General features: G+C 43.4%; 1 protein-coding gene across 1 annotated transcript; it reads left to right on the forward strand.

Annotated features, from left to right (window-relative positions):
- Positions 1–563: 563 nt before the first annotated feature.
- On the forward strand, positions 564–10,901 carry ARL13A (ARF like GTPase 13A). The gene is made up of 8 exons (XM_019716621.2): positions 564–665; positions 770–840; positions 5,913–6,162; positions 7,019–7,124; positions 7,654–7,835; positions 8,461–8,551; positions 8,646–8,864; positions 10,815–10,901. The coding sequence occupies exons 1-8, from the start codon at positions 607–609 to the stop codon at positions 10,899–10,901; spliced, it is 1,065 nt and encodes a 354-aa protein (XP_019572180.2). The 5' UTR covers positions 564–606.
- Positions 10,902–26,048: the final 15,147 nt, after the last annotated feature.

The following is a 26,048-nucleotide window of genomic DNA, read 5'->3' on the forward strand; positions in this document are numbered from 1 at the left end:
ACTGCCCTTTGGAGGGCTTTGGCTGGCACCATACCCTGCTCGCTGCGCCATGTGTCATGCAGGGTGGGATGTGGGGTCTCTGGTCCCGCTCCCTACATAAGAACGCAGGATATGGTGAGGCCAAAAAGGAGCACCCACGGAGCCGTAAGTAGGGGAGTCATACCACTATACTCTCGCTGGCTGCTGGGTTGGAGACTCAGGAAGCATGAGCCACAGAATCCACAATCCACACTCCGCCACACTCCGCCGCTTGCTAGCTCAGCCACCATCTTCCTGCTAGCCCCCCATTTTTCTGCTAGCATAGCCACAGCAATTATATTAGCGGCCAATGGCTCACTGGTTACAGCTGACGGCCAACTAGCCACAGCTGATGGCCATCCAATCACAGTTGATGGCCATTTACTACCCGAGTGAGCACCTTTCCACATGAGGCCAAGAGCCTGGAAACTGCACTCCTGGCTCTGTCCTCACAAATGAACTTCTGACAGTCCCAGACTTTCTGTTTGTCAGCACCTATGTAGTCATAAACTGACAGGTTCAGTTTTAATAATGGGGCTGTTTTCTTGTTTACTTATTTCCCTTAATATTACAGAACTAAGTTGAACCATGTTCCGGCTGCTGACCTCCTGCTGGTCTCGACTAAAGACAACTGAAGAGACACGAAGGTAATGTTGTAATTATTTCTCTAGACCTACTTCACTATTTCCTCCAATGTATCTGCCCACACTCCTCAAGGCACAAATGGCTCATTTTTCTTTTCCATGTCTAGGATTGCAACCATCATCATCATCGGATTGAACAATTCAGGCAAAACTGTTCTTATGGAGGCCTTCCAAAGATGTAAGAGCTTAGATACTGGTTTAAGTTTTCCATGGGCCCCAGAGACCAAGAGAAAGAATCATTCCTTCCTAGCCTTACTTTATGGCCCTGAGGTTCCTTCTTTTGAAGATAAGCACTTCTCAACACATACACACACTCCTCTCATCGGGTGTTATCAGCCTGTTTATGTAATGAATGCCACCCTCTCCCTTTACAAGATATCCTAATTGAAGCTCCTCTCATAGTGTCAGTATGAATGAACTCAAACTATGGAAAGCACTGCAGTCAATTAGGAAGGGTAGCATGTTTAAAACAGTGTCTAGTTTCATAGCTCAATAAAAGTAGAATTTAGTCTAGATAAGAGAGACAAGTGTGGATGATGAAGAAGTTTAATAACATGAAACTCTTTGTGACAGTTAATCTAGAGGGTTAGAGCTTGAGAAATGTTGTCAGTTCAGAGACATACAAATTTAATACCAGATCTCCAGTTTAATACTTTGACATTTCAAGAAGCAGTTACACAGAATTTCAGGGAGCTACTATTCTATTTGTGAAGACCCAGCTGACAGCCAGCCAATGAAAGAGCCCAGAAGAGTGGCTGGCGTAGCATGCCCTCCATTGATGTTTATTAAATAAAAGTGGGGGTAGGATGATGTGGCCAAGTTTTATAAAACCTGGGAGCCCTCAGCAAAGTCCAGGAAAGGGCTAACCTGACTCCTCTGGCACTGGCCTACTTGAAAACTGCATCAGTTCCTTGAACTATAGCATCAGCCTACTGGGTGATCGGGCCATCTCTAGTTGTCCCCCCAGCAACAGGTCCACACAGTTGCCGGGAGGACTTTATACAAAAATCTGATCATGGCACTTTCCTGCTCAAAGCCATTCAATCCCTCCCCATTGTCATCAAAACACAACCTAAGATCCTTAGTAGCACACAGTGTTCTCCATGATTTGGTCTCTGACTTCTCTTTCAGCTTCATTTCTGATAGTGTCTACATGTGACCATATAAAGCCAAAACAAATGACTCACCATTCCTCTACCATCATACTGATCTAGTTCACATGCTGTCCCACCACCTAGCATTTCATCCTCTCCATTATCTACCTGCATAACCAAATACCGCTCGACACAGTCTAAATTTGACCTCAGGAAAGCCATCCCTAACGCCTAACCCTCCTTCCTAGTTCCCACTCTATGCTGTGCCGCTCTCTATCATGCACTTATCACATCATTGCAAAACTGCAAGTCATCCCCTAGACCGTGAGCCCCTTGAGGAAAAGTAATGGATCTTTTCAGCTCTGAATTTTTAGCCTCTACACTTCTAGTACCTTCAGGTAGGTACTCAGTAAATATTTGTGGAATGAATGTTCTCCCCTAATCTACCACTTTCCTCAGGCCACATGTTGCCTCTTTACAATTTCTCTCTCCCTTCCACCCCCACCCCCAGAGTGGCAGCCCCAAGCACCACATTTTATCCAATGGTTCAGCCTAGTATCTCACCTTATAAATAGCAAACTTGGCTCTTTGCCTTTCCCAATTCTCTGATAAGCAGAAATGGTGAAGAGGTAAACAGCAGGAAAACCAAAGAGCCAGGATAAATCACAAGAGTAGTGATAAAAGTGGGGATAATTTTTAGAGCTCCCACGTGGCCCTGCCTCTAGATTCCCATGCATTCTGGGTGGGGCCTGGGAATCTGTATTTTAAGAACTCTCCAGGTGTTTATAACGGCCAGCCAGCTTTGAGAAGCACTCATCTGCAGTTAGCCATATACTACTTCGTCTGTGAGAACAGTGTCTGCTTTCCATCCTAATTTCTAGAGGGTAGAGCTTGGAGTCTATTTCATTTGCTACTGTAACACTTGTCTCGTGCTTAGTGAATAACTTGGAGCTGAATCATAAGCCCATAGGTCTATGATTGTAACTTCATTCGCAGAGAAGTTTCTAATGGCCAAGAAGCAAAGTGCCACTGATATCACATTCTGAAGAATGTCTCAGGCCACCGCCATCCATGCAAGACTATCACAGTCAATCTAGTAGTAGGTTGTTCTGTACCCAAAATGCAATAGCTCACCCCCACTTCTACCGCAAATGTTTATGAGTGCCAAGAACAGATAATAGCCTAGGAAGGAAATTCCAATCTACAAGTAGTAACTCATGTGAACATCTGAAGATTCCGGCTATAAAATATTTGGGGACATAAGCCATTATTCTCGATGACACCATTCTTTATAACTGTTTTGTCTGGCATGGTCACATGGGGTGAAAAATCCAAGCATGACCACAAGCAGGTACCCTAAACGAGGGCATTTAGAGCAGTCGCTCTCACACCTGGGTATACATTTCAATCACTTGGGGAGCTTTAAAAAGATAGCCATGATGCTTGAGCCCTACACCAGACCTGGGGCATCCAACCCTCAGAGACTGAGGCCTACTGTCATAGTTTTAAAAAATTCCATAGGTGATCCTGGAGCATAGTGAGTGCTGAGACCCAAACAATCAGAATCACCTGGGGAGCTTTCACACCTACTGACCCGGGAGCAGGAGTCTCAGATACTTTGGTCTGGGGAGAGACCATGGAATCAAAATCTTAACAAGTGGCACCAGATGACACTGAGGCACAATAGACATGAGTTTCATTGTTCTCTAGAGCAGTGGTTCTCAAGCTTAAAAGTGCAGAAGAATCACCTGGAGATTTTGTTAAATATAGGGGTTTGTTAAACATGCAAATGGTTGGGTCCCAAGTGTAGAGATTCTAATTCATTTGGTGTAGGGTAGGACTTAATCACACATCCATGTAACTCTGAAGCCGACAGTCCCCAGACTGTGCTTTATGAAACACTCCACTAGGGATACAGAGAAATATAAAGTATCAGGGAACAACTTCTCGTGGCTTATGGTGTTCACCAACAATAGATTACATTTTTGAAGGAACTAGTATGGTTTCAAGTAAAGAGAAAAAAATAACTAGGGAAAATGTTTTGCTCTGACAGGAAAAAATAATATAAAGCTTGCTTGCCTCGATGCAGGAAACAAGATTTTAAAATTACCTTTAGAGTTTTAACTTATTCACTTATTATTTTTAAGTAGCTTAATACAGACATAGCAAATATCACATCAAAGTTGTGACTGGAAATTATGTTACTCAAAAGCTATAATTAGCTGTATTTTAATAAAAATCTTTTTAAAAAGACACACACACACAAAAGATCACTTGCTAACATGAAAACAGGAGTTATAAGAGCACATTAAAACCTAATAATAATTGGATAAAGAAGTTATGGTATATATACACAGAATACTATTCTGCCATAAGAAAAGATGAAGTACTGCCATTTGTGACAACATGGATGGATCTTGAGATTATAATGCTAAGCGAAATAAGTCAGACAGGAAAAGCAGAGAACCATATGATTTCACTGATATGTGGTATATAAACCAAAAACAACAAAAGAAAAAGAAAAACAAAGGAAGAAACAAAAACTCATAGACACAGACAATAGTTTAATGGTTACCAGAGGGTAAGGGGGGTGGGATGTGAGAGATGAGGGTAAGGGGGATCAAATATATGGTGATGGAAGGAGAACTGACTCTGGGTGGTGAACACACAATGTGATATACAGATGATGTATTACAGAGTTGTACACCTGAAATCTTGGTAGCTTTGCTAACAATTGTCACCCCGATAAACTTTAATTAAAAAAAAAGATAATATATACATATATACACATAGATATATATGTATACACATAAATGTGTGTATAATCATACATTTCCAAAGATCTGAAAGCATCTTACTAACTTCTCAGCTAAACAGCTCATTCTGGCAATCCTATGGAAAATGTCATAGGTAGATCTGAGACTAGAAATAAGAAGCTGCTGATTCTGGCCTTAGAACTCCCAGGTATGAGTATAGAAAACCTACAAAGTCATTTTGCTATTTATGTGGGCAGAGAGCTAGGCCAGAACTGTCAGTTCACCAACATGGAATGTATATAAAAACTGTCCTTTTGAGCTGCATTTCTATGGGAGCTGAAGGAGGTATGGGATGCTCTATGGGACTATGCTCTGGCCATGGACTTGAAAGGGCAAATGTATCCTATGAGATAGGAAGAGGAGTTCATACTCTCATCCACAATAACAGGCACCACAAACATTTACTGAACACTTACTGTGTGTAAGCTAATGCAGAGTCCCTCCCTCACAGAGCTTCTATTTTAGTTGGGAAGACATGACATGCACAGAATGAGGTGAAGGACAAGTTTAACAGACCATATGCTCAAAGAGAGAGAGAAAGTGAGAGCTGAGCAGGTCAGAGAGGCTTCCTCAAGAAGCCTTCCGAAGCCTTGAAGAAAGGGTGGGAAAGAAGGGCCTCCTGTTCATCCACTCACTCATTCACTTATCAAATTCATTCAACAAATATGTACTGAGCACCTATATACCAGCTTCTATGCTTGGCATCATGAATATAATGGTGAATAAAACTGGAAGGGTTCCTGTCCTGTTGCATTTTATAACCCAGATAAGTAAATTATTGCATTTATAACTCTGTAATATGTGTTATGACAGTGGTAAGCCCAGAAGAAAGGCACCTTATCCAGACTGGGGGATGGTGATGGAAGTTAGGGAAAAATTTCTAGAGGAAACGAGATCTAAATGGATATGTTTTGTTTTTTTTAAAATAGGTATTGACCAAAGAAAGGGTAGTGAAAGAGTGCTCTAAGCAATGGGAATAATGCCCTGTGAAGGCCCAGGGCAAGAGAGCAAGCCATTCTTGTGGACTGGGGGGAGCGTGAACCAAGGAGCAGAGGGAGGAAGAGGCTGGGTGCGTACCAGGGACACTGTGGACACCAGACAGGAGAGAGATAGGTCTGGCAGGATAGAAGGGCACTCACTGAAGGTTACTGAGCCAGGAGATAGTAGCCTAGGCACAGTGCTGGTTTAGGAAGATGAATCCATGAGCATGGGCAGGATGGCAGTATGCCTCAGCAGGATTTCTGAGGGCAGGCTCTAGTCAATGTCTGTTTAACAAATTCTTCCGTCTAACTATATCCTCGTGCTTTGTGGTTGCTTCTCTTCTCTTCCCCTATGTACAGTGCTCCCGAGTAGGATGGGCAGTTGTGTGACACCTGAACTGACAACACTCCTGCTAGATGAATATGAAGTTTCCATCTATGACCTAAATGGAGATATGAAGGGCCGAGAAATCTGGCCCAACTACTATGCACAGGCGCATGGGCTTGTTTTTGTCCTGGATTCCAGTGACTTGGCACGCATGCACGAAGTGAAGATCATCTTAACACATCTGCTGTCTGATCAGAGAGTGGCAGGAAAACCTATCCTAGTGTAAGCCTCCGACTTTGTGCTCAATTTCCCCTTCCCATTTTGAGCCTTCAAAAAACAAGTAGACAGAGGAAGGCCTCGGTGGTCCCTTTGTCACATCCAGTTAGACCTCCTCATCCCTTTGGCTCAGTGAGGGCGGGGAGTGGCCCAGTCCTCTAGGGGCTGTTTTCAAAAGCCACTTCCTCCCAAGCATCACCATGTTACCTATTTGTGCAAAGGTAATTTTGAAGACAAGCATCAAAGGGAAATGGAGAATAATATCTAGATCTCCTACCCCCATCCCTCAACTTCTCCTGAAGACTGCCTTTCTGAATCTGCTTCTTTTCTGGCATTAGCTTCTGACCCTAAGATGGTGGCAGAAAGCTACCCCTATTTTGCATAATTTATGCCAATGGCTTCCTCCCTTGGCAGACTACCCAAGAGTTACATAACTAGGACTGATTCCAGGGTGATACTTCAGGTGACCCATTGATTCCCCACTCCCTTTTCGCCATTTTTGTTCCTCATTAGCACCCTCAACTCAAGCATGAACAGAGTTTGGGAGAGCATGTGAAAATTCCAAATCTGTTCATTTCCCAGTTAGCAATTCTAATTAAAGATTGATGGTGTAGCGTAGAAGTGAGAAATGAGGTCTGGGGATGATCTTCGATTCAAACTATTTGTGCTATTCTTTCTTCCACTGAGTTGGCTGGGGAAACTTCTGGCTCATCTCATTGGAAATGTCTTTAAAGATACTTTGGATATATAGCAGTTGTACCAGGATTGGTTCTCCCCTTTTCCCTTCTTTTCTTGCCCTTGGCCTCTATTTCTCTCACTCTTCCTCTCTTCTTCCCATCCTCTCTCCTATGTCATGCTCTAGCCTGGCAAACAAACAAGACAAAATGAATGCCCTGCTACCTTGTGACATTATTAAATATCTACTCCTGGAAAGGCTAGTAAACGAGAACAAGTCCCTGTGCCGAGTGGTAAGTGTCAACCCCTCCCCTCCCTCACCCTCTCGAGCCCAGCCGATGCATCCCTTGGCCCATTCCATAATCAGCCCCATATGCTGGGTCTCAGGCAAAGCCTCTCCCAACTAGGCAGTATCTACAGTAATGATTTCCAACTTGACGGTGATAATACATATCACACTCTTAACACTCTCACATCTGTTTTCTCATTAGGCCTTTAAAATTGCTCTGTAAAGTTGGAAGTTTCAATATCCTCACTTTATGGATAAGAAAGTTAAAGCACAGAGACTCTGGGTGACTTGCCCAAGGTTGTATATTTAACACATTACATACCACAACCACCTTATTAAACAAGCTTAGCTTTTGCAGCGTTCATTTACCTTCTTAGGTGTGAATGCTGAGAGTCTCTTAGGAAGTCTTAGAGCCTCTCTAGGTACAGCAAAGCTTTTGGGTACCTCTGCTCCTTGGCTGAGCATGGTAGGGACTATGGCCCCAAGCATCCCTGGTTCCTGGGCTAGAGCCTTCCCTTCTCTTTTTGTCACAGGAACCATGTTCAGCCATCCAAAACATCCAAGGAAGGAACCACCAGCACATAATTGAAGGACTGCGCTGGCTGTTAGCTGCCACTGGGGCTAAATATGAAGAGCTGTGTCCTCACCAACAGCCACTCACCTCGAGCATCCCAATGTCCAACAGAGTCTTGGGGGAAACATGCTCATCAGGGAGGTACTGAGCTGTCTCTATTACATATACTGATAAGAACACATGCAGCAGTCAATCTTCAACATAAGCAGGGAGTTTTGGGAGGTGCTTGGATTCTGTGTGGTTTCAATCAAATCTCTCAAGATCAGTTGGCCCAAACGGGGCTAAGGCAGTGACCACAAATGTTCCAGCATTATTAAGTACACCCTCTTCTGAGCACAACTGGAGTGGTCACATTAGAGGGATGAGTTGTATAAAGGTAAAGTCAACCTATCAACATTAGAGCTTCTCCAAAATAGGGTTTCTATTCCCTGGTTTGCCTCATGGAGGAGAAAAGGAACATGAGCACCTTAAGAAGCTTATAGGCAATATTCTCTGGATAAATGTCCTGAAGCTACTCCACATTCTCCACTTCCAGTTCTCTGATCCAATAATAAGGAAAGGTGGGAGAGAACAGGAATATGGAAAATTAGAAGAAAATAAAACCGAGATGATCAAGATTTTGAGGAGTAAAGGCTTAAATGTCCTCTTGCTCTATTATCCCTTTCATTGTCCAAAGGCATATGTCAGGAATGGGGTAATAGGTGCATTCAGTTAAGGACCCTGAAGTGTGAGCTTTCACAATTGTGTTGTCTTTTCAATCCCCCAGATTCTCTACCAGAATTGGAATGTCCAAACTAAAAAGACAGCCTGTAGGACAACAGTCCACGGAAGCTAGGCCCCTAAAGCCAATCCTACGGGTAAATGGTTCTTTAAATGTTACTGTTCCAGGGACCAATCTCTAAACTCTTGGGCATCAAATGACTTTTTTTTCTCCATCTTCTCGCTGTACAGAAAGAAGGTTTAAGATTAAGGCCTAAAAAGAATGTATCAGTGACATTTGCTTTAGATGAGCCCATGGAGAAAGGTGAATGTTCTGGGGAAACTGGAGCTCAAAACACCACTAAGCTTAACTACAGTCAGAATCCTGACTTGCAGCCCCCAGCAACTTACGATGATGATGACGACGACGATGACGATGATGATCTTTTTGAAGGTAATGCTGGATCAGTGGTTAGTCAGAGAAGAAAAAATACCTAGGCCTTCCCTCACAATTTATAAAATAGTATTCTTATTTTGAGTCTGAAATTCTTTTCTCATGCTATGGTTGGTGGTCAGGAGAAGTGGATAAAGTGCAGGGAGAATACTTGGGGACCACCATCTGGTAGCCCAGTATGATGCCCCAGCACTAGCTGATACAAGATCTTTGTTTGAATGGTTATAAGGTTATCTTAAAGGTTATGATTTCCAGTGGTGGCAGTACAAATTGGTACAACCTTTCTGGAGAATAGTTTGGTTGGCTGTCTCCCTCTTGCTTGCCCTCTCTCAATATACTGGGGGTGCAAAGTAAATGTATACAAGTGGACACTTTGGTCAACATTGCTCAAGCAGTAGTTCGCTGTAATCAGAAGTGTCTGGATGCTGATGGTAACCACTTTGAGCAACTCTCGTAATTGCAGAAGTCAAACGTGACTTTTATTCATCTTTTGTTATCCGTGTATATTGAGTATTACAATTTTAACACAGTTTTTATTTCTTAAAATGTATATACATTTTTGGCACCCTCTATATATACTGAGAACTCTAAAAATGTAGAAACCCTATGATCAAATCATTTCATTTCTTGAACTGTACAAAAATAATTACACACGTATCCAATAAATGGATTCTTATGGTTGTTCAATCACAGCACTGTGTACCACAGCTAAAAGTTAGGAACAAGCTAAATGTCTAACAATGGGAAATGACTAAATAAATTATGGTGAATCCACACAATGGAATACTATGCAGGCATTAAAAGGGCTATTGTTGACTTATATTTACTGATGTGGAAAATTTTCCACAATCTGATGTTTAGTTAGAGAAAATGGCAAGTCAGAGTATAGCACGTACAGCATGGTGTGTATATATGCATAGAACATCTGGAGGGAAAACACTAAAACATTAGTAGTGGTTTTCTCTATGGGTTAGATACTACATGATTTTGAGAAGTAAACAGCCTAGGTGCCTTCCTATGAATTTTTTGGGCTTTTTTGGAATTTTTCTTTTTTATAATAAGCATACATGATTTCTCCCAATACAATAAAGGCCTTAAAGAAAAAAAGTTGTGAGAACTTGAAGGCCAATTGTTTTTAATGGCCACACCTTCTCAGTGTTCCTTGGGACCCCAGTCGGGGCGATGGTCAACTGTCAATATTATAATGTTACCTCTGCTCTCCAAGGAATCTGGCCATTAAGACTACCCGAGCCTTGGGTTGTTACACCTATATGGCGGGGCCTGGACGTGGCCAGGGGCACTGAGGAGGAGAGAGGGGCTGTTCTGGGGATGAGGGGTGAATATGAGAGTTGAGTGGAAAGAATCTGGTAGAAGAGTAGAGGAGGTGTTTTCTAGATATCAGAAATTACCCCCTAAATCTCTGTTCAAAATTGCAATCCATTTTTCTTTTCTATAACCTCAGAACCCAGGGCAAAAAAGAGACTAGATACCTGGGACGTAGAGAAGATGATGCTGGAAGATGCCTGTGAAGACATCTTTGAATCCTGTGGTTAGTATTCCTTAAACGAAGGGGGGAGGGGAGATAGCAAGAGTTAGAGAAAGTATGAGGCCAGGGCTGAGTGGGGGTTCTGGTGGGGTGCAATCTACACTCCCTTAGAAAGTGGCCTCCTAACCTGGAGTGGTCTGGGAAGGACAAGAAACCCGGAGGTTAGCTTTGCTTGCAGTAACTGGCTGTTTTCTTTCTCTTTAACTTTTAACAGAGTACTAAAGAGAAAAATGGAGGGCAGTCCAAAGAAACATCTAATATCCCTCCCTCCATAAATGGGCTCATCTCTAGAACCATCAGGACTATTTCATTTTTTTTTCCAATTTCTACTTCCTAATACTTCTACAGTCCCCTACATATCCACCTACTCTAACATTGCATCCCTTAGAACTCCCGTTGTTCCTGTACATCTGCATTCTAGCAATCAAATGAATCTTACACCCACCAAGAGGCTCGAGACGACCTTGGCAAAGAAGAACAGAGACCTTACATCTTAGCGTCCAGATGATGCTCCTGATGAAGCCTGTGAGCAATATGTCATGGGCGACCAACTGAAATTGAGCCTCAGAAGTACAAGGCCAGTTTAGAATTACATTTCCTCCCCTAAGGTTCTTGGGTGTAAGGGGACTGGCAGAAATAAATATGACTTTTCTTGTGAGAATTATGGTCTGCTGAATCATTTTCAATTGTGCCTCTAAAAACAACTCAGTTTTAAACTCCCAGCCACTGTCAGTGAAGTCTGGTGGCAATTTCTAACACTTTGGTTAGGTATGCAAAAACTGTACAAACTTGAACACATTCAAACCTCCATCCCAATGATGGTAGCAGTAGTGGAGGCAGTCATTTATTCTTATAGCAATGATTAATTTCACTATCAGTACCACAGCCACCATCTCTTTAGTGGCTCCGGGATGTCAAGCACAGCACTAAGTTCTTCACATTGATTATAATATTCACAACGACGCTTGGGGGGAGGCAATATGCCTGCCTGCATTTTACAGATGAGGTAACTAAGGGGCAGAGAAGTTAAATAATTTGTCCAAGGTCCCAGAGCCTGTAAGAAGCAGAGCAGGAAACTGAATCCAGATCTGACTCTAGAGCTGCTTTAAGCCAGCAAGATCTGCTTATGCTTTCCTCACATTCCATCCAGAAAGAGAAAGCTACATCCAGGAAAAAATGCTGAAGCTTAGCCACGCCCCTGTCAGGAGAATTATGCTGATAGCAGTAAGCGCACCAATAGTAGTAGCAGACACGGTTGACTGAGCACTTCCATTCTGCCAGGTGTTGGGCTAAGGGCTTTACACAGACTACTGCATTTCCTTTTCACAAGCCTATCCAAGAGGTCAGTTCTATTATCTTACAGAGGCAGAAACTGATATTCATAGAGGTCAAATCGTTTGTTCCAGGGCACCCACTAGGAAGCAATGGAACTGGTTTCAAACTAAGGTCCTACTCCATAAGTCATGATCTTAACTCCTACCCTATACAGTCTCACCAGGCAGTATAAACCAAGTAGCTCGTAATTGTTTCTGAGAGATAGAAACCTTGCACAGAAAGGTCAGACTTACAACCATATCTGGAGGGTATGACACTGTCTAAGGCTGAGTCATCTGCTATTACGCATTGCATGTGGCCTCGTCTCCAAGGGAAGCACCTCAGGCACCTTGTGGGTCTGACAGGATTCTGACTGAGACTCAGCTTATTAGTCATGGAACCAGAAGGAACCTTACAGAGTCTCTAGTCCAACCCAGTTATTAAACAGATGATGAACTTGGGGGCACAGAGAGGTTAAGTGACTTGCCCAAGACTTTACAGCTGATCACTGACAGCTGCTCATAAAATGCAGATGTTCTGTGTACCTGAGCCAGGACTCTATTTTCCTTGTCCAAACACAGTCATGCATTGCTCAATGATGTGGATACATTCTGAGAAATGCACAATTAGGCAATTTCGTCATTGTGGACATTGTGGACATCACAGAGTGCACTTCCACAAACCCAGATGACATAGCCCACCATACATCTATGATGCAGCCTATTGCTCCTAGGCTACAAACCTTTACGGCACGTGACTATACTGAATACGTAGGCAACTGTAATATGGTGGTAAGTATTTGTATATCTAAACATAGCTAAACATAGAAAAGATACAGTAAAAATATGGTATAAAAGATAAAGCACATATGTGCACACACATGCACACACACATTGTGGGGGACTGGAGGAAGGCTGTGGAGGGCTGCACTGTCTAAGGGAGAAGAGACATCAGAAGAAGGGAAGGAGTAAGGGAGAGAGGGAAGAAAGAGAAGAGGGGGCACAGATCAAAAGAGACCCAGAGAGATAAAGCCTGAGATGAGAAATTTAAAAAAGGGAGAATGGGAGGAGAGAGAGGGAGGGAGGGAGAAACTGGACTGGGAAGAAACAGAGAGAGACACAAAATAAAAACCGGAAATTGAGTTTGAGAGAGAGAGAGAGAGAGAGAGAGAGAGAGAGAGAGAGAGAGAATGTATATGTGCAGGGGTTGGCTTGGGCGGGCTCCCAGGCCCCCTTCCTCCCCAACCCACTCCTTTCAATCCCTGGCCAACTCCAGGCCCCAGCCTGGGGCAGGCACATGGTGGGAAGAAAGCACGCCGAGCCTCTTAATTTATTTAAACCACCCAGAGCTAGCAGTAAATTCAACATCTCAGTAGGGTCCAGCCTTTTCTTTCAACATTGCAAACAAACTTTTTGTTTATAATCCATTATAATCACATGGGACCACCGTTGTATACACGGTACATCACTGACAGAAACATCATTATGCAGCACATGACCATAAGCTACATCCTCCCTGGGTCTCCTCTGGCCGCTTTTGACCCACCTTCTTTCCTCCAATTTACCTGATAAATATCACTGGAGGATTCTGCTGACAATCATTCTCACTCAGGGATGCAGCAAATATCTCCACTGAAGAAGAATTTTATCAGGCAGCAGACTGTAATTCAACAAACCAAGGTTCTCAAGAAAATTGGATCATCCACATTTCTTTTTATGGCATGTGTGTTTATGAAGCAGGCATATTTTTTCAACCCAGAGGGAAGGGGAAGTGTGACTAAAATGGGGTGGGAGTGCCACCTATGAATGTGGGCAGGGTGCAGAATTTAGCTTGAAAAAAACCTGACAAAATTGAATTTCAGAAACTGGCACACTTTTCTTTGTACAATATATGTGTTTCTGGGTGTCAACCAAATTTTTCTACATAGAATTCACCAATCACAAGAAGTTATTTAAAGAATATCCTCCCAATACTGCCAGCACACCCTCATTTATTGTTGAAAGAATCTTAATTTTGTTACTATAGGCTATCACTATACTTTTCAAACCTCTTATCAAGCTGGGTGACCTAACAATTTCTCCCAGTGAAGACAGGTATAAGGGTACCTGCCTCACAAGCTTGTTGTGAGGATCAAAGGGGACAATCCATATAAAAATGCTTTGCATAGTGCCCGACACATAATCAATAGATCACTAAATGTTAGCTGCTATTATGATTAGGGGAAGAACTTAAGAGGTCTGACAATTAAGTTCGCAAACTTGTTGCAACGATGTTGCTAACTTTTTTTGACACCAGAGGGATTATTCATTATGAATTTGTACAAACTGGACAGTTAACCAAGTTTATTATTTGGAAGTGCTGAAAAGGCTGCATGAAAAAGTTAGACGACCTGAGCTTTTCACCAACAACTCATGGCTCTTGCATCACGACAATGTACCAACTCACACGGCACTGTCTGTGAGGGAGTTTTTAGCCAGTGAACAAATAACTGTACTGGAACACCCTCCCTACTCACCTGGTCTCACCCCCAATGACTTCTTTCTTTACCGAAAGATAAAGGAACTATTGAAAGGAAGACATTTTGATGACATTCAGGACTTCAAGGGTAATACGACAGCTCTGATGGCCATTCCAGAAAGAGTTCCAAAATTGCTTTGAAGGGTGGACTAGGCACTAGCATCAGTGCATAGCTTCCCCAGGGGAGTACTTCGAAGGTGACTATAGTGATATTTAGGAATGAGGTATGCAGCACTTTCTCTAGGATGAGTTCTCAAACTTAATTGTCCGACCTTGTAGATCATTACACAGCTATATCCCTCTTCTGGGAGAGGTACCCCCTTTTCTGCAAAGAACAACACAAAGAGAGATATCTTAGATTCTAAAGTACAAAGAGCATAGAGAATCTAGAGTAACTATAACCACTATCAACCACTGCCTCCCATAGCCTTGTCTGAGAATCCCAAAGCTGCCAAAGAGGTCTTACAAATCTATCTCAGTGCGTGGCAGCCCAGGGATCAAGATTAAGGATAGTTTCTTGAGCCTATAGGGCAAATTTTCTTTTAGGCAAGGAAGTGCTTGCCTTGGAATTTCTCTCCTTCCATTGTCAAGGTTTTAGCTTCCCTCCTTCAGGACTTTTAGAGCCTAGCTCTCAGAGGCACTTCAAGCATATGACCCTGGCCCATCATTCAAGAAGTCCCACGAGGCTTTGGATACTTGTCCATTTTGTCTTGCAAGACAGGCCTGGGCTTTCTGACTAGAGAATTCGATTTGCATAGGTAGAAGGGTCTCTCTGCTCTGAATGGTTTTTCAATTCCTGAAATCTGGTCACTACTCTTCATTCTTATGTTGTTTCTACCTACCCTGTGGTACCCTACCAGCAGGGCAGGCATCCACTGTGATCTGTAGGACACGGGTCATATAGTTAGTCCACAGTAAGAGGTAAAGGAGAATCATGGCAATTTAGGGCTGGAGCATGGAAACCAGTAGTAACTAACTTAGCTATACATACCCTGGAGATTTGAGCAGTACGTAGCCCATACCAGTTGTATTTTAAATATTACTCTTCTTTCCCAGTAACCTACTAGAATCACTCATTTCCAAGGCAGTTGCTACTCGCAAGAAGTAACCAAGTGCACCGAATACCATACCACTCTTCTCAGGAGAATAATGCCAACTAGCATTCTTAACAATGAAATGCCATTGGCCATGGGTGGGGTAGGGGTCAAGCCTGGGCTCATTGCTTTGTCACTCACCACTATAAACCTTTATTGGATGGCCACAACTTGGATTTTTGACAGGAAGGGGTGTAGAGAAGGAGCGCTATCACCCAGCTTTCCAGGCCTTGAAATCATCCCCTCATCCCACTTCATTTTTACAGGTGCACCTAAAAGAACTATAGCCATGACACCCCTGACCTGTACCTTATTTCTTTAGTATAATAATCCATCCTCCCACTCCTCTTGCCTTTTCTTTCGTATCGATCTCTGTGGGAAAAACAAGTGGAGTTGTTATGCCAGGCGAGAGAGAAAGAAGCAGGAATTTCCTGCTGTTTAGCCTGGAGATAGTATCAGGTTAGGGTCGTGGGAGTCAGGGGGCTTGTACTTCTGTCCTTGGGCACATGAACTGGCCGGAAGGCTCTACTGTTGGGTGGTGGGCAGAGCGATGTTTAACAAAGCACTCCAACTGTGCTGTGCAATGATGACTCAAGGAATCCCACGCAATCCCACATTCATGCTAGTTACCACTTCCAGGAACTGTTATGAAATAGAACTCTGGTGCTAAGAGACAGCAGTCGTTTTATATCTGCTCAGAAAAATTAGCCCAGTCCTAAGAACTGTCATGCCATTCGATACAATGGAATGTTACACCACCACTAAAGATGACAATTATGTGCACTGTGCAGGTGAGAACCAGAATGTGAAATAATGTTAAGTGAAAACAGCAAAATAGAAAATAGCAGGCACACATGCTGATCACAGCTATGGAAAACATACCTAGAAGGGTTCGTCCTTAAAGCATCTAAGAGAATGAAGAGCGCCAGAGTCCTATTTTAGATTTTACCCCCCTCTGCCAATACCTTTTGTAATAATATTTATTTTTAATTGTCATGCTGATTACACTACGTTACTAAGACACCTGCCTTTTAACTGACACAGGAGTTACCTCTGCAGGTCATCTGATTCAGGGAATGGAGAACAGAATGCAAAGGGGGATGGCGCTTTAAAGTGGGCTGGATCCTTCCACTTCCCACTCCCTGTCTCATGTTCAGGGCACAATTACCATTTCAGGTTTAGCACTATAATGAGAAATTCCTTTCAAACACCTAACCGATCAAACTCTAAGATGGGAGTTAAGAAAACTTACATATTTGGACCTCTTTTAAATCAGGCTGCTATGTTTTCAACCAGGTTAGCTTGTATGGAGAGAAAGGAACTGTTTTTGGATAGGCTGCCAGAAGTTCCTTTTTGTAAAAGAATTGCCACATGCTACACCGTCCCCCTTCTCACCTTGTCAAAGACAGTGCTTTCGGTGAGTCAAACATCTAGCACATATCTGGGTATCTGGATGAGCACAACTCTTGTTGTGCGGGAGACCCTGCTCACTGCGCCATTTGTCGTGCACGGAGGCCTGCTCACCGCGCCATTTTTCAGGCAGGCCGGCCTGCGGGGTCTCTGCTCCCGCTCCCCATACAAGAACGCAGGATATGGTGAGGCCAAAAAGGAACACCCACGGAGCCATAGGTAGGGGAGCCATACCACCACAGTCTCAGGACGCGGGACCTGCCGTCCGCCTTTCCGCCAACCGACCGACCGACTCTCCTCCACTCTCTCGACACTGTTCCTCTCCTCTCTTCCACTCTCTACGGCTCTGCTCAGCTCTTCGGCAATCCTCGGCAATCCTCGGCAGTCCTCGGCTCCCCTCCATAGCAGCAGCAGCCACACCAGCAGCCAATCAGCCAACCGGCCACAGCTGACAGCCAATCAGCCACAGCCAAGCCAGCACCTTTCCACGTGAGGCCGAGAGCCTGTAAACTACTTTCTGGGGCTCTGTCCCCATAGCTCTCTTCCTGGAGCCCTGGCCTCAACATCTGCCCAGACTTGGTTTTCCTAGAATTAGCTTTCAATGAGTACAATTAGTTTTTAAAAGACTATGTTTAGTATTTTTAACTTCATATTTTGAGATAATTTTAAATGTACAGAAGAGTGGTAAATATAGCACAGAGTTCCCATCTCCCCTTCACCCAGCTTCCCTAACGTTGACATGACATCTAACCCTGGTACACTGATCAAAACTATGACATAACATTAGCACAATGCTGTTTACTAAATGACAGACTTTATTCAGATTTTACCAGTTTTTCCCACTAGTGTCCTTTTTCTGTTCAGAATCTAATCGAGGATCCCAGGTAGCATTTACAGTATGTTTAGTTACAAAAAAAAAAAAAAAAAAAAAAAATGAAAACCCACCCCTAGAAACAAGTTTCCTTTTAGGAGATGGAAAGGGTAATATTACTAGATGTTCTGGGCAATTTATGATCCTGAGTATAAGGCACGGTCTCAGCTCCTGCTCCCCGCACAAGAACGCAGGACATGGTGAGGATGAAAAGGAACACAAATGGAGCCCTGGATAGGGGAGTCATACCACTATATTCTCGCTGGTGGCTGGGTTGGAGACACAGGAAGCAAACATCCACCAGTATCCCAATGAGGGGTCTTCCTGCACCCCAGTCTTGCTGGTGGCCAGGCGAGACACAGGAAGTAGGATCCACATGACCTGCAATCTACCATCCACACTTGCTAACCCCACTTGCTAGCCACAATCCTCCACCAGCTTCTCTGTCAACCAACCAACACCACTAGTGTAGCCACACTAGTGTAGTCAGTTATATTAGTGGCTAATGGCTAACCAGTAACAGCTGATGGCCAACTAGTCACAGCTGATGGCCATCTACAACCCGAGCCAGCACCTTTTCACGTGAGGTCGAGAGCCTGGAAATTGCTCTCTGGGACTCTGTCCCCACACTGAGCTATGCTACTCAAAAGGGAACCCCAACACTTCAGTACCAAAGCCCTTCATTCATGACACCTCATCACGGTTATTTTCAGAAAACATGTCTTACATTAGCACTTCTCATAGTAGTACAAAGGGAGTTGACAAGCGAGCTATTTTAGCAACCAATATTACGAGGGTGACAAAATGATAGGGATGGCCTTATCTCTTTTCCATGCCTCATTTTCCTTTAAGCTGTATTTAAACTTTTTACTTGAAGCTGTGCTATTTGACTGGAACATAAATGCTGAGAAACTCCCACATCAACCGGGAAGGGACTCTTTCCAATGTGTGTTTGGTTTTTGTTTGCCTGAAATTTAGTATTGAAATCATATAGAAAACAACTTGATTAGGTTCTTTTCGTTTGCTAATCTCAAGAGAGGGAAGGAAAAGCAGGTCATGGTGTCACCGGAGGCCAAAGGAGTCTGGGGCTTGTGCTGCCTGCGCCACTCAGCCAACAGACCAACACAGGAGTTGGATCATAGAATAAGCGTTTATTGTCAGAGCACCGGTGGTCTGAGAAGGCAGTGGGTTAACACCTCCAAAAACTGCCTTCACATCCTCAAACCGGCTGGGGGTATTTAAGGGAAAATCAGGGCATTCTCCCAGAGGCTGCATGATGTCGCAGAGGTCTGATCTCCTTTCATGATGCCCCCTCTGTCCCTCTGTCATCATATCTCTTGTGCACCAGTGGTCAGGGAACGGTGGGGGAGTAATGTGGAAAAATGCTAAGTGATAGAATTTGTAATTAGCAAGCATCTACAAGGTGATCTTCTAAGACAAGGAGCCAGAACCGGGACAGGGCCTCCTGGAGGCATTCTGAGCTCAGCCACAGGGGTGTGAAGCCCACCTGGATGAGGGTGGGGCATCCCAGAGCATTCTGAGTACAGGGGGCCCAGCTGGGCCCTGCTTCAATGGCATCCATTTATTCCTTCAACAAATAACCAGATTATTAAGAATAACCCCCACTTAACGGATACCTACTATGTTACAGGCAGCTTGCAACATGCTTTACATATACTGGTTCACTGAATGAGTCATAACAATCCCGTGAGGTAAACACTACTATTACCCCTTTTTTATAGGGAGTGGGGTAAGGAACAGAGGGTTGGAGAGGTAGCTAGCCCTAGGTCACACAGCATGTAAGTGAAGGAGCCAGGATTGAAGGCCAGGTCAGCCTGATTCCAAAGCTGCTCTTCTTGGTCAGTATGCTTGTATGGATGGAGTCCCAGAGAGCAGTTTCCAGGCTCTTGACCTCTCGTGGAAAGGTGCTGGCTCGGGTAGTAGATGGCCATCAGCTGTGATCAGAGTACCATCAGCTGTAACTAGTTGGCCATCAGCTGTAAACAGTTAGCCATTAGCCACTAATATAACTGCTGTGGCTACGCTAGCAAGCATGGTTAGCAAGCAGATTGCAGGTGGCGCAGATCTTGTTGATCCTACTTCCTGTGTCTCGCCCGGCCGCCAGCGAGACTGGGGTGCAGGAAGACCCCTCATTGGGGTACTGGCACATGTCCGCTTTTGTGTCTCGACCAGCCGCCATCGAGAATATAGTGGTATGACTCCCCTATTTATGGCTCCATTGGTGTTCCTTTTTGGCCTCACCATATCCTGCATTCTGGTACGGGGAGCGGGAGTTGAGTTCCTGCATTACAATGCTATACTGCCACTCTGAGAACCTGCCACATTTCAGATACTGGGTTGGGTGCTAGACAGAGATACAGCAACCAACAGGATATAGCCCTTATCCCCACAAGCCTTACAGTCTAATTGGAAGAAAGAGACTATTAAACAGCCAAGTATAACACAGCCCTCTCTTTTTCTCAGGTATCCCTTGGACTGGTTACAAGCAAAGGTGATCAGTAAAATGCAAGCAGTGAATGTCAACACCTTTAAATATTTAAATTCTGGGGCCGCCCGGTGGCTCAGGCGGTTAGAGCTCCATGCTCCTAACTCCGAAGGCTGCCAGTTTGATTTCCACATGGGCCAGTGGGCTCTCAGCCACAAGGTTGCCAGTTCAATTCCTCGAGTCCCGCAAGGGATGGTGGGCTCTGCCCCCTGCAACTAAAATTGAACACGGCACCTTGAGCTGAGCTGCCGCTGAGCTCCCGGATGGCTCAGTTGGTTGGAGCACATCCTCTCAACCACAAGGTTGCCGGTTCGACTCCCACAAGGGATGGTGGGCTGTGCCCCCTGCAACTAGCAACGGCAACTGGACCTGGAGCTGAGCTGCGCCCTCCACAACTGAGATTGAAAGGACAACAACTTGACTTGGAAAAAAGTCCTGGAAGTAAACACTGTTCCCCAATAAAGTCCTGTACCCCTTCCCCAATAAAAAAAAAAAATCTTTAAATATTTAAATTCCTTCTTAGGGCCTCAGAACAAAGACCTCTCCCCTTGACTGTACCCTGAGGATCTCAGGAATGGTGAGGATATTGATATGTTCCTCCATTGTGTGGCTCTTGCTAGATGTTGGCATTGCCACCTGTCGTGCGGGAGACCCTGCTCACTGCGCCATTTGTCGTGCGCGGAGGCCTGCTCGCCGCGCCATTTTTCAGGCGGGCCGGCCTGCGGGGTCTCTGCTCCCGCTCCCCACACAAGAATGCAGGGTTCCAAAAAGGAACACCCACGGAGCCATAGGTAGGGGAGTCATACCACCACGGTCTCACTGGAGGCTGGGTTCACCGGACATGCGACCTGCCGTCCACCTTTCCACCAACCGACCGACTGACTCTCCTCCACTCTCCTCGACTCTGTTCCTCTCCTCTCTTCTGCTCTCTTCGGCTCTCCTCGGCTCTGCTCGGCTCTTCGGCAATCCTCGGCAGTCCTCCGTAGCCGCAGCAGTTATACCAGCGGCCATTCGGCTAACCGGCCACAGCCGACGGCCAATCAGCCACAGCCGACGGCCATCCACCACCCAAGCCAGCACCCTTCCACGTGAGGCCGAGAGCCTGTAAACTACTCTCTGGGGCTCTGTCCCCACACCACCTCATTTAGTTTCTTTTGTGGAGAAACCATGGGAAATGTAATGTGGAAATACATATAATGATGGAATCAAATCAGCTGACAGAAAACTTTTAATTCTGGGACATAATAATTACATTCCATTTCAATTGTCCTTTTGCACTTCCATTAATTGGTGAGCTCTAAGGTAACCTTGATTGGTTCATGACTATACTTTACAGGCATGCTATTTTTAAACATATTTCTTAGGAAAATGACGATGACCCTGTAAATTATAAATTGGCAATATGATTTTGAAGGTAAATGGTTGGAAGACTTGAATCTCAGCAAACGACAATCATTCTCTTCTCTCTCTCAACCCCAAACAACTAAATACACTAACCCTGCAGTTTACAGTGCTGGGTGCATATTGGAATCACGGGAAACTTCAGAATTACCAATGCCTCTGTCCCACCCCTAGAGATTGTGATGATCTAATTAGTCTGGGGTGTGGTCCAGGTTTTGGAAGGTTTAAAAGATCCCCAGGGGATTTTAATGTGCAGACAAGTTTGGGGACCACAGCCCTAATTGGAGGATCATAACCCTGGCTTCACATTAGAATCAGCTTGGGGGATCTTTAAAAAAATCCGGATTCTGGGCCACACCCCAGACCAATTAAATCAGAATATCAGGGAGTAGGGCCAAAGCCCTAGGAACTGGGATTTTTTTTAAAGGTCTCTGATGAGTCCAACTTGCAGCCAAGACTGGTAACCACTGCTATAGGTGAAACTCCAAACCAGCAATAAAGGCAATTGCAAAAATTTGTACTCAGAGGTTCAGCAACTCTAAGATGAGCTTAATGAGAAGACAGTTCTGGAAGAAAGGTAGGAAGTAGGATGAGGACAAACCCTTAACATTTTCGCTGTGACATTCATCCATAATCGAATGATATTTTCATGCCTCTGACTGCAGCGTTCAACTTTACCCCACGAGCTCAGTGTTCCAGAAAGGAAGTTTAGGAAAGCAGATGTACATTTTTCTATATTTTTGTGTTTTTCAAGAATGAATAACAATAGGAAATTTTTATACTTTAATCGTTTAATAAAATGTAGCACCTTAACTGTATTTACTTAAAAATATAAATACTGCATTTTCTGTGGATTTTTGACACATTTTGGAGAACAAACTTGAAATCAATCCAGTGAAAAGGTTAAAACAACGGTCCTACTTTAATATTAAAATGAACTCACTTTGACATGTGCTAACTGACAGAACGGTACACCAAAGCTGGTCCCCAAAGTCCCCAAAAGCAGTACCAGCAGCTGAATCTGGTGTCTGAATAGTCAGTACAGCCAGCTGGACGAAAAGGTAATCCTGGAACTGAGAATCAAGAGGCCTCAGTTTTACTTTCGACTCAACCACACACTAACTGCCTGATGCAGGGCCAGACAAACATTTGTGAGGTTTCCGCATCTTCATTTGTAAACTTAGGACGATCGGGTGAGATCATTAATGTATAAGTATTTTGAAAGTTTAGAGAGTCCTGTGAATGCAAAGGATTATTAAAATATTGCCACCATGAAAAAAAAATGAGCTCACTTTTCTCTTGTCATGTATGATGGTTAATTTTAAGGTTTAGCTAAGATGACTAGCAATTGATGGTATCTAAGCCCCACTCTATCACACCCACCAAAATAACTGCAGAAATGGGAAAGGGAATTCTTTAAAGGGATGAAAACTTTTGCAAAGGGCTTCAAATCAGTGTTCAGAGACCCTGGGTGGCTCTAGATAAAGAAGCAAAAAAAGCAACCTACAGGCCTCCCTCGAGATATTGCGGGTTCTGCTCCAGACAACCACTATAAAGCGACTCATAATCTTTTTGCTGGTGGAAGGTCTTGCCTTCAATTTGTAAAAAAACACAACATCTGCAAGGTGCAATAAATCAGGCTATGCCTGTATTTTGCCCATTACCCAACTAGTTAGCTTTTATCTGAAACTTGATGTGCACTTTTACTCATCAAACCTAACACTGGGCTCGGAGACAAAAACTCCAGGCTGTGATTTGCATCCTTACCTGCACATTAGACTTATCCAGGCTGTGATTTGCATCCTTACCTGCACATTAGACTTATCTGGGGATCTCTTAAAATAATGACGCTAGGGCCACGCCCAAAATGAATTAAATCAGAATCTCTGAGGGGATGATGCCCAGGAACCTTTTTTAAAAGGTCCCCAGGTGACTCTAATGTGCAACCAAGAACAGTCACTCTAAACCAGTGGTTTTCAAACTTGAGTGGGCACCAGAATCCCTGGGAGGGTATATTAAAACACAGATTACTGTGCCCCACCCTCCAGAGTTTTTGATCCAGTTGAGGTGGAGCCTGAAAATTTTGCATTTCTAACAAGCTCTTAGAGATGTCGATGCTGCTGGTGCAGGGGCCACACTTTGAAAGGTAAAGACCACCTAGACCACTGGCTCTCAACCTTGGCTGCACATAAGAATTTTTAAAATACTGATGCCTGAGCCCCTCCCTAAACCAATTAAATTGGAATGTTCAGGACCTAGGGATTAATTTTAAATTGCTTTCCCGGTGATACTAATGTACAGTAAAGTTTGTGATCCCCTGCCCTAGACCTAGATATTTTACAGCTGGAAGAGGTCATTTAGTGCAAACCCTTAAATCTCCTGGGAATTCACAGCTACTTCAGCTACTACTGCTCCATATGTCCCAACCCCAATTTCCACTGTTCTTCCTTAATCATTGCTATGTATTAAGAAGAATCAGGGCTACTTGGAAATGATTTATCCCAGCTGGGGCAGGGAAGTTTGTCCAGAACCTAAGAAAGTGCTCAAAGACTTGCGGAGGCCTGTCAAAGGAACATAGGAGCCTGCCTGAAGGGACTCCCACCGGCCAAACCAGAGAAAACTAGAGCGTTACAAAGAAAATAACTGAACTGAATGTAAAACATTGAATTTAAACAAGAAACACATTACTACAAACTGCCGGTTATATTAATCACGGGGATGTCAAGTATAGAAGAGGGAACAGAGTCAATAATATTTAATAAGTGTGTATGGTGTCAGATGGGTATTAGACTTACTTGGGTGATCACTTCGTAAGGTATATAAATGTCTAATTACTATGTTGTACACCTGAAACTAAGATAATATTGTATGCCTACTATAATTAAAAATACATTCTAAGTAAAAGAAAAACATTGAGTCAAGTGATATTAAAAAATAAACAAAACTACTTTGCTACTCTTGGTAATTACTATTGTATCAACATCTTGCTCTGAAAATTGGTATTCAAGAGGAAAGAATTAGGATTTAACCTGGTCCTTTTGGTTCATATCTTACAGATGAGAAAAAGCTCATCTTTACAAAAGAATGCCAGCTAAGAAACAAAGACTGGATGATAGAATTAGGAAATCACCATTCTGCAAATCCCAATTAAATCACCAAGTCAGAAAATACATTTTAAAAATCAGAAAAACAAATTTCCTGAGTCAGGAAACAGTAATAGACAGATGGTAAAATCTTTAGGTGAGAGGTTATTGGGGAACAGGACAGTCACATGGTACCAAGGTATCACCCCACATACCTCTTGTTAATTATACAGGGAAAATTACATGGCAAGTTCTGAGGGCCAGCACCTTAAGCATCACCTTTATTAAGAGTGGACAACTGATAGTAGGTGCCTCCTAATGGGATGTGACATAAAGTTCTGGCATTACTTATGAAGCATTCTTGCCAAACATGGTTTAATCTGACTGTAATCAAGCCTCTAGACCCAACAACTTCCAGTTTACAGGAAATTCAGGGGCTGGAAGAAGGAGCTAAAGACCACCACAAGGAAACAAACCATCCTGGTTTGCCCAGGACTGAGGGGTGTCCTGAGATGCAGGATCAGTGCTAAAACCAGGAATGTCCCCAGCAAACCAGGAGAGTAGGAGAGTTGGTCACAGGTCACACTACAATCAGATTCCTAATGTGGAGCAGATTTGGTCTCTAAAAGTCAATGGCATTAAAAAAAAAAAAAAAAATAGATGCCTGATCACTGTGCTGTACATCTGAAGCTGAAGCGGAATAATAATGAATGTCAACTATAATTATATATATATAATGTGTATAATTATATATATATATATATATATATATATATATATATATATATATAATACACACACATACATACACACATATATATAGTCACAGTAAGTGGAGTACAGCATTAGGAATAGAAACAGTGGAAATGTAATGGCTGTATGTGATGTCAGAGGGATAGTAGATTGCGGAAAGGGGGTTATCACTTTGTGAGGGGTATAAATGATAAATGTCTAACTATTTGTTTTGTACACCTGAAACTAATTAAAAAAAAAGCAAACCTAATAACCAAACAAACAAACAAAAGGAATGAAGCACTGATACAAGCTACAACATGGATGAACATTAAAAACATTAGGCTAAATGAAAAAAAAAATAGGAGGAAGAATTTTCTAAATTAAAAGAGACTAAAGAGGTGGAGGAATGCGTAAAAAAAGGTGAAAGGGATTAAGAGGTACAAATTGCCGGTTATAAAATTAGTCATGGAGATATAATATACAGCATAGGGAATATAGTCAGTAATAACTACGTACGGTGAAAGATGGGTACTACATTATCAGGGTGATCACTTTGTAAGGTTTACAAATGTCTAAGCACTGTGTTGTACATCTGAAACTAATATAATACTGTATGCCAACTATAATTAAAAAATAAATCAGAAAAATAAAGAAATGCTGTAGGGACAGAGTCCCAGAGAGCAGTTTCCAGGCTCTCGACCTCACGTGGAAAGGGGCTGGCTCA

Source organism: Rhinolophus sinicus, chromosome X (genome assembly GCF_036562045.2).
Source record: "Rhinolophus sinicus isolate RSC01 chromosome X, ASM3656204v1, whole genome shotgun sequence".
NCBI classification, from domain to species: Eukaryota; Metazoa; Chordata; class Mammalia; order Chiroptera; family Rhinolophidae; genus Rhinolophus; species Rhinolophus sinicus.

Excerpts from the sequence above, each read along its gene's own strand:
- ARL13A (XM_019716621.2), top strand. The coding sequence starts at position 607 with ATGTTCCGGCTGCTGACCTCCTGCTGGTCTCGACTAAAGACAACTGAA. Across the intron at positions 7,836-8,460 it reads GAAACATGCTCATCAGGGAG|ATTCTCTACCAGAATTGGAA; the intron begins GTACTGAGCTGT and ends TCAATCCCCCAG. Across the intron at positions 8,865-10,814 it reads AAGGTAATGCTGGATCAGTG|CAATCAAATGAATCTTACAC; the intron begins GTTAGTCAGAGA and ends TCTGCATTCTAG.